Source organism: Catharus ustulatus, chromosome 28 (genome assembly GCF_009819885.2).
Source record: "Catharus ustulatus isolate bCatUst1 chromosome 28, bCatUst1.pri.v2, whole genome shotgun sequence".
Classification (NCBI taxonomy): domain Eukaryota; kingdom Metazoa; phylum Chordata; class Aves; order Passeriformes; family Turdidae; genus Catharus; species Catharus ustulatus.
Window position 1 is genome coordinate 1,236,993 of NC_046248.1, and position 19,681 is coordinate 1,256,673.

At 55.5% G+C, this 19,681-nt stretch overlaps 1 protein-coding gene across 4 annotated transcripts; it reads right to left on the reverse strand.

The window, feature by feature from the left end:
• Positions 1-103: 103 nt before the first annotated feature.
• On the reverse strand, positions 104-19,171 carry ST3GAL4 (ST3 beta-galactoside alpha-2,3-sialyltransferase 4). 4 transcript variants are annotated; one of them, XM_033081532.1, is made up of 12 exons: positions 19,115-19,171; positions 10,645-10,705; positions 4,346-4,418; positions 3,759-3,840; positions 3,140-3,223; positions 2,938-3,035; positions 2,525-2,585; positions 2,188-2,283; positions 1,921-2,110; positions 1,698-1,841; positions 1,458-1,601; positions 104-1,057 (listed from the first exon to the last, which is right to left on the reverse strand). In XM_033081532.1, exons 3-12 carry the CDS (start codon positions 4,380-4,382, stop codon positions 971-973), a joined length of 1,023 nt encoding a protein of 340 aa, XP_032937423.1. In that variant the 5' UTR covers positions 4,383-4,418; positions 10,645-10,705; positions 19,115-19,171; the 3' UTR covers positions 104-970. The 4 variants fall into 4 exon arrangements, with proteins under 4 accessions (XP_032937423.1, XP_032937420.1, XP_032937422.1 ...); XM_033081529.1 differs by having other exon boundaries at positions 4,847-10,705; positions 19,115-19,152; XM_033081531.1 differs by lacking the exon at positions 19,115-19,171 and adding an exon at positions 4,847-4,977.
• Positions 19,172-19,681: the final 510 nt, after the last annotated feature.

Below are 19,681 nucleotides of genomic sequence, written 5' to 3' on the forward strand. Positions count from 1 at the left end.
GGTAAGGGGATGTGGGGACACAAGGGCCACCCCTCCCTGCATCTCACAGCCCCAAAACTCCCTCACCACCCCCCCCCATCACACCCCAGGAGTGCCCAGCCCATCCCAGCCTCACCAGGACTTTATTGGGTGCCAGCGTGACCCCAACAGCCCCATCCATGGGTCCCCCCGACACCTGCAGCCCCACGGGGGCAGAGGGGATCCTACACCAGCAGGGAGAAAGCACCAGTGAACCCCCTCCATGGTGGGGGGACATCCCAAATGCCCACCCACGGCCCCTTGTCCCTGACACCAGTGGCATGAGGGCCCTGGGTGAAGGCTCCACCATAAATAAGCATTTAAATTAATTAAATTAATCTGCACCACCAAAGGGCCCTGGCAGACCCTGAAGCCAAGCACCCCAGGGTGCCCCCACCCAGGGGGGCTGTGGGGACGAGTCCCTACGCCAGCGCTAAGGCACAGGACAGGGCTGCCAAGTAAAAAAGGAAATTAAAAAAAAGGGGGGAATTAAATATTTGGGGGAGGTCCAGGGCAGGGAGGAGGCAACATTAGCCTCCAAAGGCTCCCATCCCCTGGGGGGGGAGTGGCCAGGACCCCCAAAATCAGCCCCTCAGCAGGGCCCTCGTCAGCGTATGAGGGAATTAAGGGCAAGAGAATATCCAGGGCAAGGGCTCCTGCCCTGACTCACCCCCTCAGTCCTGCTGGGAGGGAGGACCCCCCTACCCCAAAAACCCCCTCCAAGTCCTCGGTAGCTTCAGTGTGTCAGTAGAAAAGGCGCTGGGGCACGGCCCTGCCGGGCTCCCTGCACCCCAAGAGCTGCCCCACCCTGGGCACCCACGGTCCAGCGCGGCCCCCAGCCCAGCCCCGCTCCGACAGTCCCAGGGCGTGTGGCGGCGGTGACAAGGATGCTGTGCCCTCGGTCACTCTGGCCATGCCAGCACAGTGTCCCCTCACTGTCCCTGTGCCATCCTCAGAAGTAGGTGAGGTTCTTGACGAGTCCCAGCTCCAGCATCCGCTTGATGGCCACGGCCTCGTGTGACACGTTGTGCTCCGACGCCTGCGGGACGGGGAGCAGGGGGTGACACCAGAGTCTGGTGAGGAGGGGCCACACGCTTTCCTTCCACTCCTCCCACCTTCCCACCCCACCAGCAGGGACTTCAGCCCCCCCAAAAGCAAGGATGGAACCCTCCCCACCCAATCCCCCTGTCTGCAAGCTCTTCTCACACATAAATTGGGGATGGATCCAACTCTCCATCCCTCCAAAGTCATTCAGCCACCAAGAGAAGTTGGCTCATGACCATCCAAAGGTGGACTTCAACCTCCATCATGGGAGGGGAGTGAGAGGGAAGAGCCTCCCATGCCATTCACCATCCTGGCACTGCTCTCCTGGGCTGCCATCCTCCCCCCCCGGGGAAAAAATGAGGGGAAAGAGACAAAGCTGTGGGGCAAACACTTACAGCCATGGACTTGAGTGTGATCTGTTCGTAGTAGTGGATGGTTTGCTTCTTGTTGGCTGAATCGGGGTAGCCAAAGCCCGCGATGTGCACCAGGTCACACAAGTGCAGTGCCAAGGTGATGGCCAGCAGCCCCGTGGTGGGCTTCTAGGGGACAGAGAGCCACAGCCTTCAGGGAGCTGCACAGGGACAGGCTGTCCCCACTCAGGGTGTGCAGGAGGACTGGCCATCCTCACCCCTTACCTGCTTGACCTTCCTTGGTTGCTTCATGGGGAGGTTGAGCAGTTTAGCAGCAGTGACTTCCATGTAGTAGGGATTGAGGACACGCACTTGCTCTGGGTTGGCGTCCCAGATCAGCGGGGGCTGTTTCCAAAACCCTTTCCGAACCTGCAAGAGGTCACATGTGTGACAATGGGAGTCTGGAGCAGCCAGGGAAGGGTTGGACCTGGTTCCCCACCACACTCACCCTCTTCTTGTCATTAAGGATGGCCTCCATCCACTGGAAGTCCGAGGGCTTGAAGGGCACGAGCACCAGCAGCGTGTCGGGGTTGTTCTCGGCCCGGGGGTCGAAGTGAGCTGACTCCGGGTAGAAGAGGCGCATGGTGGTCTTGGAGCCCACGTCCTGCTCATAACCATGGACTGGGGCGTTGTTCAGCCTTTGGGACATCACAGGTGTCAGCCCCGGCTGCGGGTGGCACCGGGGAGGGAGCAGTGGGCGGGCCCGGGGCTGTACCTGATCACGACATCGTAGGTGTTGATGGTGTCCCCCATGGAGCTGTTGCGGAGCCGGTGGCCGTTGCCCACCACAGCACACCGCCGGCACTTCAGGCTGCGAGAGAAAACCCTGTCTCAACCAGAGCTGTTCCAAAAGCAGGGGCGTTTTAACCCCCAGGGGGGTTAAACCCGGTGTTGTCCAGTCTCCAAACTTTCCCATGCTCCACCCACCACCCCTGGGTTGCAGAGGTTCATTTTGCTAAATCCTGGGCCCACAACAGACAAATTCCAACCATCCCCCAAGAGAGCAATGATGAAGGAAAAAAGAAAAGCCCCTAAACCCACCCCGGTGTTACCTCTGGATGCTCTCGGGCAGGGAGTGATGGGTGATGGACAGCAGGTGCAGGAGGACGTCTTCTGCAAAGCAAGGGCAAGGACAGGTTGAGGAAGGTGAGGAAGGCAGCTCCTGCCTGTCACAACACCCTGGGTGCTCCCCCATCCCTGCTGAATTTGCTCCTGCTGTTAATCCTGGTTTATGGCAGATAATCTGTCTCTGGGGTTTAGTAAAGCCTGGCCCACCCTTAACTCTTTCAGAGGCACTGTGTGCACCCAGGGTGAGGAGATACCCACTGCAGAGTCTAAAAACCAATAGCTTGGGAATAGTCCCCAACAAAATCAGCCTGCAGGTGTCTTTAGGAAAAGGGAAGTTGAAACCCCAGGAGCAGCAGCAGGATGGACAGACAGACCCACTGAGCACTGCCAGGCTTACCACTTCCCTTGGTGCCGTAGGGCAGCTCGTAGAGCGACGGTGTCTTCACCCAAAAATAATCCTTCAGCTGCAAGAACAGTGGGTGGTCCCTCGTGTAGCTGCCAAGGAGTAAAGGGTCAGTGAGGCTGGGATCAGGGATGGCACAGGAGGGGGGTCCTGGCTCTGCATCCCCCCCACTCCTTGCTCCCAGCCCCAAACTCACTTCCTGATGAGCTGTGGTGCTTTCTTTTCCACCTCCCCAAGGGGACACGTTGTCTTGTTGTTTTCTTGCACAGGGAAATAAAAGCTGTAAAGGAAGAGGTTAATTAAATCAAATGATGCCTGTTCCTCTGCAGCCCCCTCCTGGCAAAAGGGGATCTGGCACCCCCAGGCATCCCCACTGTGGGATTCACGCTGTGAGAGAGATTTCCAGCCAGATTCAAGGCTGGCACTGCCTGGGTCTTCATCTGCTGGGCTTGCAGCCTTGCATCAGAAGAGGTCTCTGTTGCTCTGCTGATGAACCTCACACTCCACTTTCCCCATTTCCATCAGAATCGCTGGCACTGGGAAGAAAGCAGGGCTTTCCCATCCTCCCAGGCTCAGAAAAGCAACAGCATTTTCAAAACACCCCAGAGCCCAACCACCACACCCCAAGGGAGAGCCTCATTTGTGTCTCCTATTCTCCAGCAGCAGCTGAGGATGCTGCCACCTCCCCAGTCCCCTCAGATCAAGGGAATCTGCCATGCTCTGGCATCCCTGGGCAGGATGGGCAGGAAGAAGCTGCTGCCCAGGAGTGAAGGAAAGGGCAGGAGGACCTTTAAACTTGAGTAAGAAGCACTCACAGCTGTGTGTACCTGTCTTCCCGGTAGATCGAGTACCAAACCATCACCAGAAACAGAGCCAGCACCCCGAGTATCTTCCCTCCTGCAGGCTCAGAGGGGAGGGGGAGAGAAAAACCAACATCAGCTGTGGGTTTAGATGATTACTTGTGGGGTCCCACAGCATTTCTAGCTAGAGCCAGGATGGCAGAGCCTTCTCCTCGGGGAGCAGCTGGGGTTGGCTGGCACAATGGCCCAGAGAGGAGAGGCTCTAAAATGCGTCAGGTGGTTTTGCTCCAGGTTTAAAAGTCACTGTGACGTTCCTGTTTCTTCCTGCCTGCTTTGCATTAGAGCCTTGGCATGTATCTCTTTTTCCTTGTGCACCTGCCCCATTTCTGTGGAATAGAGTCCAAAGTGCTGCAGGTGCCCAAACCCAGTGATCAAGGTGCCCAAACCCACCCTCCCCGCCGTGATCTTCTCCTGTGTACCCCAGTACTCCATTGCTGAACTGGAACCACAGCAGCATCCAGCCCCCTGATTTCCAAATGTAAAATCCCCAGCTCCCCATCCCTGCTTGGACAGAAGTAATGGGATCCCCCCATGGGACTCACGAGACTTGTTGATCATTTTTATCAGCAGGAAAGGCATCAGGCAGGGGCCGGAGCTCTCATTGTGGCTGGTCACCTGCAGCAGGAAAGCAGGAAAACCCATTAGAGCTAAAACCCCATCCAAGAGGCATCACCCCCTGCTTGCCCATCTGCATCTGCAGACAAGCAGGTGCAAGGGTTCCTCAAAGGATTTATTCATTTAAATTCACATTTCTTTGCTGCCAAAGGGTTGGTTTAGAGGGTTTATCAAAGCCAAGCAAGCGACCGCACTTCCCAAGGAGCTTCAGCCCTACAAGTTAAAGGCCAAAAAAAAAAAAATTAATTAGAAAGGAAAAACAAGCTCCCAGTGGGGTTTCAACCATGAAATCCCATGAGGGGAGACTTTAAGCCCAGCTTAAGCATCCACCTGGCACCAGCAGGTACAAAGCCTAACATGCCACCTACAAAGCCAGTCAGAAGGGACAGGAGCAGCCGAGCAGCATCAAACCAAAGAGCATCACATACGTGGGGAACCTCTAACACCTTGGAGTCACCCATCCTGGCCTGGAGAAAGGAGGTGCCACGAGCTCAGTGCCCACACAAACACTGCCCAGGGATGTGGGGCCACTTTTGTCCTCCTCCGAAACCTCTTGCTCCTGGAATAAGGAGCAAAGAGCCGCGGTCGGAGCCATCCCGGGATCGGCTCATCCCCTCCCACAGGACACAGCAAATGAACTTACCAGGTGGGAGAGGCTTTGGGGTACGGGGGAGGCTTTGCTGCCAGGGTGAGTCCTGCTCTAAGCCAGGCTCAGAGCTGCGCTTGGCTGTGCTACCTGGTGATTTCCTCCCGGATCCAGCCAGCCACGTCTCAGTGTGTTATGTGCCAGCCCTGGGACAATGCACACCCAGGCCAGGCTGGGCAATTCAAAACCTCTCAGTGAGAGCCTGCCCATCAGAGCCTGCAGGGATTAGTCACCCAAGGGAGGGCATCAACCTCACCCCATCCCTGCCCAAGGAAGTGCTGCTAGTAAATCTGGCACCTGCCAAACACCCGGCAACGCCAGCCAAGAACACCAGGTCTGGGGACAAAAATGGACCAAGAATGAGGAGAAACGGGAGCAAAGATGGTCCTACAAGAGCCAGGCTCTTCCCTTCCCTCTCATGGGCTCCTGAAGTTAAAAGGGCAGGAGAGTAATTAATTTAAAAGGGCGGGAAAAGCAATTAAAAGGCAATTAAGGACAATTAAACCACACTAAAAGCAACGGGACAGGACACTAGAAAAAGAAAATTGTGTCCATTTGACAGCATAAGGATAGGGACAGGTGAGTTGGTCCCCTAGGAAAACACCTCTCTTCCTGTGAACTGCTTCTCCATCATAAAACATGGATTATTGTGCCTCAGCATTACCTGGGGGCTCCAGAAAAGGGAAGCAATTCCCCATCCCAACTTACACCCTGGCTTTCATCCTGCATCCATATTTCCAGCTCAACAAGCCTCTCCTGCTGAGGAAGATGAAACCCACTGGATCTTCAAGGGTGGGAGCAATACAGGAGAAGACACAGTGGGAGGTCTCACCCCTTTACATGTTATAATTGCTTGGGAAAAGTAAAATTAGGGGACGGTAAAAAGCAGCTTGTGCTTCCTGGGGGGTTTTGTTCTTAGCAAAACTGGCCACAAAAGCCCCAAGCTGCCTGAGCTGGAGGCTGGGGATGTTCCTGAGGGGCCTGAGTACCCCTGTTTGCCCAGAGCTGGGAAACTGCTGGGCATCAGGACCTGATATTAGCACCAAATTCATCCCCTAGCTTCATCCTTGGGTGCCAAAACACCCAACCAAGCACATTCCACCCTTTCCACCGGTGAAAACACTTGGAAAATCCTCTCTGCCCACAATGTTTGCCTTTACATACCAGCTTTTTTTAAGTAATATTTTTTGACAGCTTTATGATCTTTTCCCAGGCTTTGTATGCTCAAGTTGGGCCTGATGCAAAATTTATCTAAGGCAAACACAGCTAATAATCCCTGAGGAGAAGAAACGTTGTTTAGTGAAGCGTTCAGGGAATGCAGAGCAAAACAGAGCACACCCGGCTGCCCCCGCACCCGTGGGGCCTCTGGAATGACTTCAAGCTCCCCACAGCCCTCCCAGATCCACAGCCCAAACCAGAGCAGCTGCTGAAAGCAAGAAGGTCTGAACACCCTGAGCAAGGTCCTGTGTCCTCATAGGGCTGCTGGAGGGGGTGATGCCATAGAGTCCTGCTGGTCCCCACAGCATCCCCAGTCCTGCAGCATCCTCAGAGCCTGCAATATCCCTGTCCCACCACAGCATCCCCAGTACTCCCCTGCAACATCCCTGTCCCATCACAGCACCCTCAGAGCCCTGCTGAGTATCCCTGTCCCATCACAGCACCCTCAGAGCCCTGCTAAGTATCCCTGTCCCATCACAGCATCCTCAGAGCCTGCAACATCCCTGTCCCACCACAGCACCCTCAGAGCCCTGCTGAGTATTCCTGTCCCATCACAGCACCCTCAGAGCCCTGCTGAGTATCCCTGTCCCATCACAGCAACCCCAGTGCCCCCCTGCAACATCCCTGTCCCATCATAGCACCCTCAGAGCCCTGCTAAGTATCCCTGTCCCATCACAGCACCCTCAGAGCCCTGCTGAGTATTCCTTTCCCATCACAGCATCCTCAGAGCCCTCCCACAGTATTCTCAGTCTTGCAATATCCCTATTCCTGCTTCATTCCTGGTGTCCCACAACGTCCTCAGAGTCCCCTCCCACTGGCATCCCCATCCCATCACTCCAAGCTCCCACAGCATCCTTCAAGTATCCCTGAGTATCTCTGTCCCATAACAGCACCCTCAGAGCTCCCACAGCATCCTCAGTGCCTCCACAACATCCCTGTCCCATCACAGCCTCCCCAGAGCCCGTGCAGCATTCCTCAGATCCCCCGGCACAGACCCCTCACCCCAGCATCCTCCCTGGATCCCGCACTGCAGCGTCCCTGTCTGCCTCAGCACTTGCTGGGATCCACCCTGGGATCCAGGGCATCACCTACCCCACCAAGCCCTGAAACTGGGGGGAAAGTCCCAGCTGGATCCAGCTCCCCACACCTGGAAGAAGAGCCTGGAAAAGCCCTTCTTTGATGTTGGAGGACGCACCCCCACAGCACCGCAGGCTGCAATTATCGCTGCACAAAGGATCCAAAAGTCCCATGGCCCATTCCCCCTCTCCCACTCCCTTCCCCACCCCGTGTTCTGGGAAAGCCCCATCCCAGGATGCTGCAGAGGCAGCTCATGTCCAAGGCTCATGGAGTTTCCTTGTCTACCTCCAACATGGAGCAGGGTTTGGCTCCCAGTTTCACCATGTCCCCTGGGAGATGCCAGCAGCATCCCTACAGACTGACCCTCCTGCCAGAGGGGAAACTCAGAGAAGTTCATCCCTGTGTCTCCATCCACTCATTCCCATCTCCTCAATGGCTCCAGCATTTCCACATTTAAGTCATGTCAATCCACAAAGTGGTAGCAAGCACTTGCCAAGCTGCTCCCAGCGAAAAAAAAAGGGGGGGGAAAAAGAATTTAAAGGCATGGAACAAGCAGGAAGGTGGGGAGTGGTTATAAATTCCCCCACACCATCCCATCATGGATGGATGGTGATCCCAGGCCATCCTGGCAAAGCATCATGCACCAGCAGGCTTGCTACCTTCATGTTTCCATGGTAACCTATGGATTGAGAAAAAGATGACACGAGGCAAGGACACCTCTCCTGTGCTCCCACCATCCCATCCCACACACCCAGAGGACATGGAGCCACCCACTGCCTGGTCCAGCTTCCCTGGGTAAGAAGGATGCTCACTGAAAAATAATCATCTCCGACAGTTTATCCCAAAAAAACATGACTTTATTTTTAACTGAAGGAGAGTTGGACAGCACCCGAGGAAGGGGTGCACTGGCAGCCCCTAAGGATTCACTCTCAGCAGTGGGAGCCAAAGGGAGACAGACAGACAGACAGCCAGGACAGCACAGACCCCTTCAGTCCAGCTTTCCAGACACACAGAACTTTCAGTCCTGTGCTCCCTGCAGGACAACCCCCAGGATGGAGAGGAGCAGTTTACAGCTGGGATCTCCCGCGGCTGTTCCGTGTGCGGTAGGGCTGGGAGGGCCCGAGGAGCCCGGCAGAGCCAGGCTCGCCCCACGCCCTGCCCCGGCACCACCATCGCGTGCCGGAGCCTGAGTGCAACCTGGGAGGCGGCCGGGGGCCATCCTGCAGGGAAAGCATCCAGCCAACTTGGCAGAGCATCAAAGACACCCAAATCCCCAGCCTGGCATCCCAAACCTTCCTCGCCCTGACTGCTGTGAGCTCCCGGTGCTCGAGGAGTTTTTTTTCCAAGCTGGGAAGAAAATCCTTGAGGGATCGCAACAACCAACACTGCAAGCCCAAAAGGCAGCAGAGATCAGATCTGAGACCCCTCCAAGAGATGGAGGTGCTGGCAGGGAAAGAGGGGATACCAAGGGGGGACCTGAGATGCCAAAAACCGCAGAGCAGAGCAAAGTCAAGAGCCAGAGCTGCAGTGCCGTGGGCTGGGGGCATGAAGAGGGTCCTGAGGACACAGCACTGTCAAAATCAACTCCATTGCACATTGGGCACCACCCTACAGAGGGTGTGGAGCCAGCCCAGCCTGTGCACTGATACCCACATTTATCTTATTTTAAGAGCCCTTCGAGTCACTTTAAAGGAATCTTTAAAGGAATTCTAATTGCCTCTTACCCGGAGAGGCAGCGCTGTTTCCTTTGCCGTGGTATCCCAGGCACACAATAACCCAGCCAAAGACTGATGATAGGGGAAAACAACCCTTCGTTGGCATGTGAGTCGTAACAAAACATTTACCCATGACCAGGCTGCAATTTTAAAGGTGGCAACAGCAAACAAGCTCAGGTACAACAAGTATTTCCACAGTGGCAGGTCCTCAGAATAAATCCAGGCTGCTTCTGCCTTCCCATGGCACTGTTGGTTTTAATGTGCTCCAGAGCAATTCAGACCAGCCTGGCTCCATCCTCTCCTCTCCCCCTATGTTTTTTTTCAATCCTTGCAGCAGAAAAAACAAAGGGATGTGGCACAAATCCCTTCCTACAGCCCCAAAACACCGGCTGTGTGGGTATACCTGATCATCTCACAGCTCTGGGGTAACCCCAGGCCATAGTGGAGCTACAGGGCTACAGCTAAGCTACAATGTTAGAAATTATATATTATTATTGTTATTATATAGGTTTAATCACTCTTTTGCTATTTAAAACACTAAAATAAAGACCTTTTCTTGCTGTATGCAGCTCTCTACCCCCTGGAGGTTTTGGCCAAGCTGCTGAAGAGAGCAGAGCCACCCAGAGGGTGACAAGCCCCTGCTAAGGAGGTGAGGGCAGTGATAATGTGACCTGTGGGATTTCATCCCTGATCCCCTGACATCGATCCAGCCACACCGTTCCCGTACCTGCCCCACCCAGCCCCCCTTTGCTGCCACCCTCACCTCGGTGCTGTGTTTACTCTCCGGTATCTCCATCCTCGGGGATCACCCGGGGATGCAGCAGCGACAGCAAAAGCGGCTTTGGCAGCACAGCTTTGAGCCCGTGTTTTGGGCTAAGTCCCCCCAAAAAGCAGCAGAAAGGGGGAGGCAGTGAGCTGGGGGTGCAGGCAGAGTGCAGGCTGGATGCTGGCAGCCTCTCCCCGCTCTCCTGGGAGCAGCAGGCAGAACATCCACCGGGAGCACCACTCCCTTACAGCTCTGGAAGGTAAAAACTAAACCATGGAGACGCTCCAGCCCACCCCCAACCCAAACTCAAGCAATGCTCCAGCTCTTCTGGGAAAGGGATGGGAAATTAAGGAATATCAAGGCCCAGGGCTGTGTTACCTTGCAGGCAGCTCCTGCTCCCATTGGCTTTTGATTCTGGGGTCCCCTTTTGGGGGCTCAGAAGCTGCCTGCAGTCACCATCCCCCTTGCAAGGCTCACGTGCAGCCTTGGCCCCACGGTTTCTCCTCTGCTTCCTGTTTTGCACCGGACTCAGAGAAGCAGAACCCCCCGAGCATCCCCCCTGCCCCACCTGGCCAGCCCCGGGGTTCTTTGCTGTTTTCCCCCATGCTACCAGCACAGAGAGAGATTCACAGCAAATAACCCGGAGCATCACTTTGCACCCCCAGCATCACCTCAGTGCTGCATTAACCCACTGAGGAAGGAGGATTCCCATCCGGGAGATCCTTTCCTGCATCCCCAGCAGCGGGAGAGGCTGAAACCAGTCCCAGCAGGGCGGGGATAAGCTGGCAGCTCACGGCTACTTACGGCCCGTCCTCTTGGTCCAGGCGGGAGCTCGGCGGGATCTACGGGGCCGTCCTCTCTTCCCCTAGGAAAGCGAGAAGGCAGGAGATGCTGAGGCTGCAGCCAGCCAGGGCAGCCGTCCATCCATCCATCCATCCCCTGCGGAGCATCCTGCGGCTCCCGGCCAGGGCAGCGGGGTCCCGACCGGCCGGCACAGCTCGCACGGAAGTCTGAGCTCTCCGAAAAGCCATCCACTTCTGAAAAAAGCCACCCACTTCCGAAAAAAGCCACCCACCTGGGCCGGCAGCCCAGGGCCGGCTCCGCCGCTCTCAGAGGAGGTGTGGCCGCGGAGCGCAGACCTGGCCGCAGCTTCCCCCAACATCCCCCGGCCTTTCACACCGAAATCCCCTCCCGTGACGCACTCGGACTTTTAGGAAGAACCCACGAGATGGAGCAGTGCCCTTTCCCAGGGAAAGGGGAATGCAGCTTTCCTGCCCTCCTGCCAACTCTGACAGAACTGAGAACGCTCCTTCTTCCTGCAACTCCGGCATATTTTCCCCCAAAAATTTTCCAAACAGCCCAGCACTGTAACATCCTTATGATTTGGGGCAGGAAAAGCCCTGCTGAAAAACCATGCTACACACAGAAATCTTCCTGCCATGCTGCCACTTAGGAAAAGCCTCTCTGCTCTGCATCCCGAGTCATGTTCCCAGGTGGGGAAAACGAGCCAGCCAGCAGAGCGAGCCACTGCTATCCCAGTTAGCCCCTGGGCACAAGCTTTGCTCTTCCCCTTGTGCCCCTGGGATGGATGGGGTGTGCTGGGAGTCACGGCTCTCCCAAAAAAAAAAAAAACCACACACACACAAGAGGGAATGTCAGCTCATTTCAGTGCAAGAAACAGTGATACAGGTGAGGAAGACAAGCCTCTCTCTCTCACTGCTCCTTAAGCCCTGGCAGGGAAGGTGCTTGCAAGGGAAAGCTCTGATGGGCCAGAGGTTTCCTCACCTCTTTGCATCTCCTCCAGCCAGAAAAAGCAGAAACAAGAGAGGTGCAAGCCTTCCCCACAGCATGCTCCCCTCTTAGCATCCCATTGATTTAAGACAGAGGGTTACATCCTGGTTCAAGGGGTGAGGAAGGAAACCACCCAGCAGCCTGAGATGGATACTTCTCACCAGGGACCAGGCTTTCTGCACATGCATCAGGATGGCTCCATTCCAGTGTCACACCTGCCCTCTCCATACCCAAAGAACCTTTGCTTCCTCCTTCCATCACTGCCTTGGGGGGCGATTAATCCCAAGGGCTCAGAGCAATCAGCAGCCAACTGCACTTGAGGCCACAAAATTCACCTTTGGCACCAGGGTCTTTCCAGAAGCCCTGAATCCACCAGAGCATCCAACATTGCTGCCTCTGCCGAGAAGCCTTTTCATTTAGAGCTGTGAATTATAGGATCCACTAACAAGGTTAAACTCTCCCTGGGGAGCTCCTGCTAAAGCACTTAAGGGCATCAGCCCCTGCCTGTGGAAATGAGGATGAGGATGTTCAGAGCTGCCTGGGGGTTCCAGGAGGATCCTGCAGCCCTGGACGAGCAGCAGACTGCGATACCTCAAAGCACATCAGCCAGGCAGGATCCTGGTGGATCCAAGGTCTTGCCCTAAGCTGGTCTTTCCAGCTCGACTGGAGGAGCCAGGAGCTGGATTGCTGCCGTTCTTCCCAGGGTTGTTTTCCAGCCACTCGAGTGGTTTCCCTGCCATAAGCCAATGCAATCAGTCCCCAGTCCAGGGTCCAGAGAAGTCCCATCACGGTTCCAGCGTCCCCCAGGCCAGGAGCCACCATCTCCACCGCTCGCCGCAGGCAGCTCAGCCCATCTGGCAGCTGAGCCCAGCAGGAAATGAATGTCGCATATCCCAGACCCCTCAAGAAACAAGCTGGATTCTGCTCCTTCCCTTCTCCAGCTGTGCTGCTGGCCTCACTTTCCTCTCCTGCCTATCAGTTTAATCATTTAAATAACCATTTCCAAGTCTGAGGGGGAAAAGGCACCTTTTGCCCACTCCCCAATATCTCCCTTCGGGATGCTCATGGCTTTGGGCAAAAGAAAACAAAAACCCAAAGGGCACATCCCTTCCTGCGTTAAAGATTAAAGCCAGCCAGAACTGGCCCTTTGAGGCGCTCAGCCCCAGTGTAGGAGCATCCAGAGGCAGGAGGGGACGCACACAGGGCAGGGATGAGACTCCAAACTCCTCCTGTCATCATCCTCCCCAGCGAAGACCAAATCCCCCCAGGGCTGTTAAAACAGGGGAGGGGGAGCTGGAGATGAGACCTGCAGCGAGGCAGCCGTCCGTCCGTCCGTCCCTCGGCGCTCCATCGCCGGCGCCAGCCTCCCTCGGTTAAAATTACCTCCCGAGGGGGGAGAGAGCAAAAGCCAGGCTGGGAGGGGAATAAAATCCAGGTGAGCTCATCCTCCTCCAGAGAAAATGTCTGCAGTTGGCATGAGCAAGGTGTTTCCAAGCCCGGCACATCCCTCACGTCACCCCAGTCGCTCCAGCCCCGGGACCAGCAGCTTATTCATCCAGCAAGTATTTAATGGGAGATAATCCAGCTGCTTCCCAACCAGCCTTTGGCCGAGCCAAAGGTGTAATCCCAGTGTGGGAATTACACTTTGGGAAGAGGTTTGGCTAATGGTCATCCCAGTGGATGCTCCCTGTCCAAAACAGCACGAAGGCACCGCCACCAGCAGAATCCCCATCCTCCAACCCTGTGTTTCTTTAATTCTGTTAATAATTTAGTAAATTTATTAAACTATTTTATTAAAAATAAAATAATTTAATAAACCTATTTCTATCAAATCCCTGAGAATGGGAAGAAAAGCAAAGCTGCCCAGCCAAGCCGGATTATCCAAAGCAGCGACCGACCTAAAAATAAACCTCTGCTATTTAAGGATGAGCCTCCCACAATAACCACCCCCCACCCCAAAAAAAATAAAAGGAAAAAATAGACATATTCCCAAGATGGGGTGTTGAGCATCACCCCCCATACCAAAAAGAGCCTATTTTGGGTTCATTTCCTAGCATAAGTCTGCACTTCCAAGAGAACAGCATCCCCAGGCTTAGTGCTGCTGATTTCCAGACACCCCATGCAAATAAATAATTAAGATTGAAAGCTGCGTTTGCATAATACAGATAATCTGTCGATTTAACTTGTAAATGCAATGGGGATTATGCAGCAACGTTGTTAATTAGGTAGCAAAGGGGCCGGGGAAGCCCCAGCTCCAGGGCAGATGCCGATGGACCACCAAGATGCTGAACAAGCCGAGTGTGCGGGGGACACGGGGCTTTGGCAGTGGGACATGGTCCTGGGGCAGGTGCTGTGTTGTTGGGGCTCCAAAACTTTGTGTTCATCCCTATTTTAAATGAAAATCCCCTCCAGCTCCCCCAGCCCTTCCGCAGGACCTGCCCATCCCTTCCCACTCTGCCTGCACCACCCAAGCCCTTGAGGGCTGCCTGCACCCCACGAGAAAAAAGGCAGTGGAAAAGGAGCCTGGGGTGAGATTTCTGAGGACAAATCACATCTTTTTGTTGCATAAAGAGCCTGCTCTGACAGCTGGGCTCTTGGCCGCCCTCAGCTCTCCCACCCCAAATACCAGAACCCCGCCCGGGAGCAAAACCTGTTGAGCCCGAATATGCCCAAACAGACAGTTCTTTGTGATTCTTTTTTTTCCCCGTCTATTTTTTGGTTAGAAAGCAGCACTGGTGATCGCACAGCGATGGGCCCGAGGACTTCACAGCCCTTGGCACTGGTCCTGACACCTCGTTTGAAGGCAGCACCACATTTAACCCCTGAAGCCCCTCACTGCCCTTCATTTCTGACACCATCCCACTTCCCACACCCTGGTCCTGTCAGTCCTGCATCCCCAAAGCTCCCTTGCATCCCCCTTCTCTGCATTTTTCTCCCTCACTTCTCACTTTCCGCCTCATTTTTCCCCTCAATGCTTCAGCCCTTTCCTCCATTCCCAACACAGACAGGTCTGATCCATCCTCATGTCACAAAATCCCACCCACACAAGCCAGAGGGGTCAGATGAGCCCAACAGCCCCAGAGCTGCTGTGCTGGGGGTTTCATCCCCATCCAGGGGTGCTTTATGATCCACTGGGTTGGCCGGGTGCACACAGCATCAGCAAAGCACCAGAGCAGTGTTTAAGTCTCTTCAATTCTTGCTCGGCACTTTCCTGTCTCAATTTCCTGACGTTTTGGGGCTCAGGGAAGCTCTGCCCCATTGGCAATGCGGGCAGAGGGTTCAGCAAGGGATCCCAAACCTCAAACTCCAGCCCAGCTCATTTATCGCCATTTTCAAAGAAATTTAAAAACCAGCTGATGTCGCAAGCAGCTCAAAGCCTGGCGGAGGATCCACCCCGGGGCTCCGGCTTGTGCAACACCGCGGGGTGAGTTCCAACCTCCCGCCGCTGGCATCGGGCTCTGGTTAAAACACTGAGGCTCGGCTTACTCAACCTGGCCGGATATGGGGATGTCGAATCCGGCCGGGAAAACTTCAGCGGGCTGGGGAGACATTTTGCAAGGGGAAGAGCCAGAACAGGAATGGCATCTGGAAGTGATTGAAGGCAAGGAGCCTCTCCCTGGCGCAGCAGGGAATTCCAACGGCGTGAGCTCAGGTTAAAGCCTCCTTCACAGACCCAGCATTAAAGAGAAGAACCAAACTTCAGCACAGATATGTGTTTTAAACCTACAGAAAACAAGGGAAAGGGAGCCAGCTTCCTGGTTGGTCATATCCAGACGTGGTTTGGTGATTTAGGGTTGTTCTGACTTGCAATAAAAAGAAATCAAAACTCCAGAAAGCAGCAGAAATATTTCCATGGATTTGTGGATCTAACTTCTGGTGTGGTGTCAGGAGTCTTCCTTCAGCACTACACCATCCATCCATTAGGACCACTACATCCCACTTCTGAGCATCCCTTCCCAGAACAGGCTGCATCCCACGATGGTCCAGCAGCATCCCAGCATCCTCAGGACGGCATGGCAGAGCCGATGGAGACTGCCAGCCTGGCTTGGACCAGGGGCTGATGCTCTGGGGAGATCCCGGCCCCTTCCAGTGTTCCCCGAGTCAGCAGCTGGTCAAACCCACCTTTGCTGGACATCCCAGCAGAGCAATCTCTGGCAGGGCAGATCCGCGTGGACGGGCTGGCTCCAGCCCCGCCGTGCTGCTGCCCCGTCCCGCTCTCCCGGATCGCTGCTTCGGCCCCGGCTCGCACCGAACTCCCAAAAAACAGCGCTGGCTGCAGCCCTGCCCCGCTCCACGCACCTCCCGGGCGTGGCCGTGCCCACCTCGTACCGACCCGGGCCAGTCCGTGCCCATCCCGGGCTAGCCCGTGCCCATCTCGTACCGACCCGGGCCAGTCCGTGCCGAGCCGTGCGCCTCCCGGGCGTGGCCGTGCCCATCCTGGGCCAGTCCGTGCCGAGCCCGGGCCAGTCCGTGCCCATCTCGTACCGACCCGTGCCCCTCCCGGGCGTGGCCGTTCCCATCCCAGGCCGATCCGTGCCCACCCCGTACCGATTCGTGCCCTTTCCGGGCCGATCCGCGCCCATCCCAGGCCGGTCCGTGCCCCTCCCGGGCCGGTCCGAGCCCCTCCCGGGCCGGTCCGAGGCTCGGCACAGCCGGGAGCAGCGGCTGCGGCTCGGAGGGCTCCGGCAGACGGCAAAACACATCCTGGAGAGCAGCCGCAGCCTGCGCCAGCCCGAAACCGCTCCGAGCATCCGCCAGTCCGAAGGAAAACCAGGATGGAGAGCGGCTCCTTCGGTTTTTCCGTTCCCTGAGAGCCAAATGCCTTTCTCCTTCCTCCAAGGAAACTTTCCAGCCCAACCCCAGTCACATGCAAGAGGTCAGCAGCTGGAAAAGCTAGAGATTAGCAAGTACTGGGGTTTTTTCCTCTTCCCTCCCAAGAAGACACAGAGTTTTCCTAGAAAAAGCTCAATAAATATGAGGACACTTGGAGGACAGAGAAGTGTGAAAGGAGAGTGAGGGGAACTTAAGAAACACCAAAAAAAAAGAGAACCAGAAGTTGCAACGAGCGGCATCAAATAATTTCCTTTCCTTACTGCAAAACCAAAACCACTCATGCAAGTGTCCCTGGGGGGGTCCCAGCCTGGAATGGGTAGAGTGGCATAGGATCCCAGAGAGATCCTGGTGAATCCAGGATGCCAGCCTCTGCAGGAACAGGATTACACAGCCATTATGCTACACACAGAGGGAAAAAATGAAAGGGGAAAAAGAACATAAAATAATTTTAAAAATAAAATAAAAAACACAATAGGGAAATCTGTGGAGAAGCAGATTCCATGCTGCCAGCCTGCATCAGCTCTGGAATATTCAAAGCTAAAGCAATGGGACCATCACTTCATCAAAGAGAATAAGCAACAGAATACATGGGATTTAGAGATATTGCCAAATAATTAATTAGCAGGATTCAACCTGAGAATTGCTGCCAGCTGAAAACCCCTGAACACAGGCATGGGGAGGGCACTGGTCTCAGCATTCCCACATCCTGCAGCCTGGCATCCGCCTCTGATGCTGGTTGCAAGAACAGAGATGACACAAGCTATAAAAATACAGGCTTGTAGACATCAGTACAGCTGCTCCAGAGTTTGAAATGGGTGTTTTCCCTCCAGGGTGGATCTTCCAGGAGAATGCTCTAATCCCAGCTGTGGAACACACCCTACTTGCAGTTCTCCACAGTGGACATCCCTTAAAATCAGTGTCCACAGACAGTTCCTCCTTTTATATTTATATTTGCAGAGGCATTATTCCTCAGGATTCAGTGCCTTGCTGGAGCAGCTGCTATTAACTCCTTGCCTGAAGCTGGATGAGCAAGCAGCCCTCTAATGATGCAGATAATTAGGGACAGGGGTTACAGAGAGTCCAGCAAAGCATGTTGATCCCATCCTACAGCTTATAGTGACATGAGGAGCTCATTAAACGCTGGACACATGGTTAGGAGCCAGGGTAGGAAGAGCACACTTAAACCATCAGTTCTGTCCCTGATCCCAGGTTCTGGCCTGCCTGGGGTGCCTGTCCCACAGACACCCTTGGTGGAGACAGCTGGCAAAGCCTGGGCAATCCATCACCTGCCTCCAGGAGCATCCCGAGGGAGAGCCCAGCAGCACAGACAGGGAATTTCAGCAGAGCTGCCCAAAAAGCTCCACCACAAGACTTTGTTCAGCTCATCTCACCAAGAGATGGAGATCAGACTTGCCAAGCAGCCAGCATCAACCCACCAGGCATCACCCTACAGATCCAATGGGAGACATGGTGCCCCAGCTGAGGAACACAAAAAAACCTCCCAGAGGAAGAACTTTCCTTTGTTCTCCACTCCCCAGAACAATAAAACACCACTGGTTCACCCTGCAAAGACCTGACATGAAAAGATCAATGGGGAAAGGTCCAGCTGGTCCTTTTGCTGTATCCTCAGCTCTCCCTGGAAACAATCCTGCACCGTGGGAGAAGAGAGCTCCAGGCACACAGAATGGGACGGGACAGGGTTTATCCTGCACCAACATGCCCAGATCTCGCTCCCAGGAGCTCTGTCCACACCAGCATTGGGCGGGGAACCGGCAGGGACCCCTCCTACCCCTTTGGGACCACCAGGCTACTGGAGCACATCCATCCACCAGTCAGAGGATGCTCAGGGATGGGAGGAAAAAAAGGCTGAGACCACTTCAATCCTCCTGAGCCCGCTGTTCCGCACGGGAGCGATGCCGTCCTGAGCTGCACACGGGGCACGTCCTCCCCTCCCAGGGCCTCCGAGGGGATTTTCCCTTCCTTACCCCGGCTCCCCGGCACTCCGATCACCCCGACCCATCGCAGCGAGCCCACCCCGTGCCACGGGGAGATGCCAGAGCGTCTTTCCCCGGGCTCTGGGGTGGGATCTCCTTCCTCGGGAGTGGCCATGGGCAGGAGCGGTGCCAAAGGCCGTCTTTTCCCGGCGAGATGAGGGGGTTTGTTTAGCCGGGAATGGGGAGACAGCAGATGGAAGGGCACTGCGAGAGCGGGGGTTTTCCTCTCGCCGCTGCCCACACTCACACTTCAGGCGCTGATTAATTGCGTTAATTAGAAAAATAATCATAATAAACATTTTTCCCCAAACCCACAAAAGGTACAAATAAAGCCGCTTTCTCCCTCCCCAATGTGCCGCGCTCGCCAGGACACGGATGCCAAAGGCGTGGGATGCAGGAGGGGTCCGAGCCGCGGTGCCCCCACACCCCCAGTCCGTACCCCCCATGCCAAGGTTCCCTGGCAGCTGCAAAGCTCCTGCCCTACCCTGCCCTGCCCTGCCCAGCGCGGGGTGCCCGCTCCGACCCCCCCAGCTCCCCAAAAACACCGCGCTTTGCTTCCCACCCTTCTCCTTCTCAGCACCCCCGGACTGCAAACCCGCTTTGGACGGGCCGGGGGGACCCGAGGGGACACGGGGGGACCCCCGGTGCGGACTCACCATGGGGCGGCTCGGGGGGGTCGCTGCGGAGGGAGGATGCGGGGGGTGGGTGCGGGATGCGGGGCCGGCCCGAGGGGCGGGCGGGGGGCGGACACGCTTGCGCACAGCGCGGGATGGGCGGCGGAGCGAGGAGGAGGAGGAGGAAGGAGGGAGGGAGGGAAGAGCATCCCGGGAGCTGAAGGCAGCCGTTCTCTCATCCCCGGCACGGGCAAGGACAATAAAGCTTTCCCCGTGTCCTTCGGACCCTCAAAAATCGTGGGGCTGGGGACAGCTTCTCCCAAGGCAACCCCTCCACCCAAAACTCGCCAAAACTGGCTCACAGCAAATTTTGGGAGCTCATCCTCTTGGAGATTTTCACTGTTCTCTCATTGAACCCCCATGAGATGATGTTGGAATCCCCATGAAATGACACACAAATGCCCTAAGGGATGGCTTTGCTCAAAATCATCAGCTAATATCAAGTATTTTTCTTTTTCCTGAAAATAAATTAATCCTCACCACAGGAATGCCCCATGTCAGGCCACCTTGCTCTCCCACGGGATTCCATTTCCACCCCACAATACACTA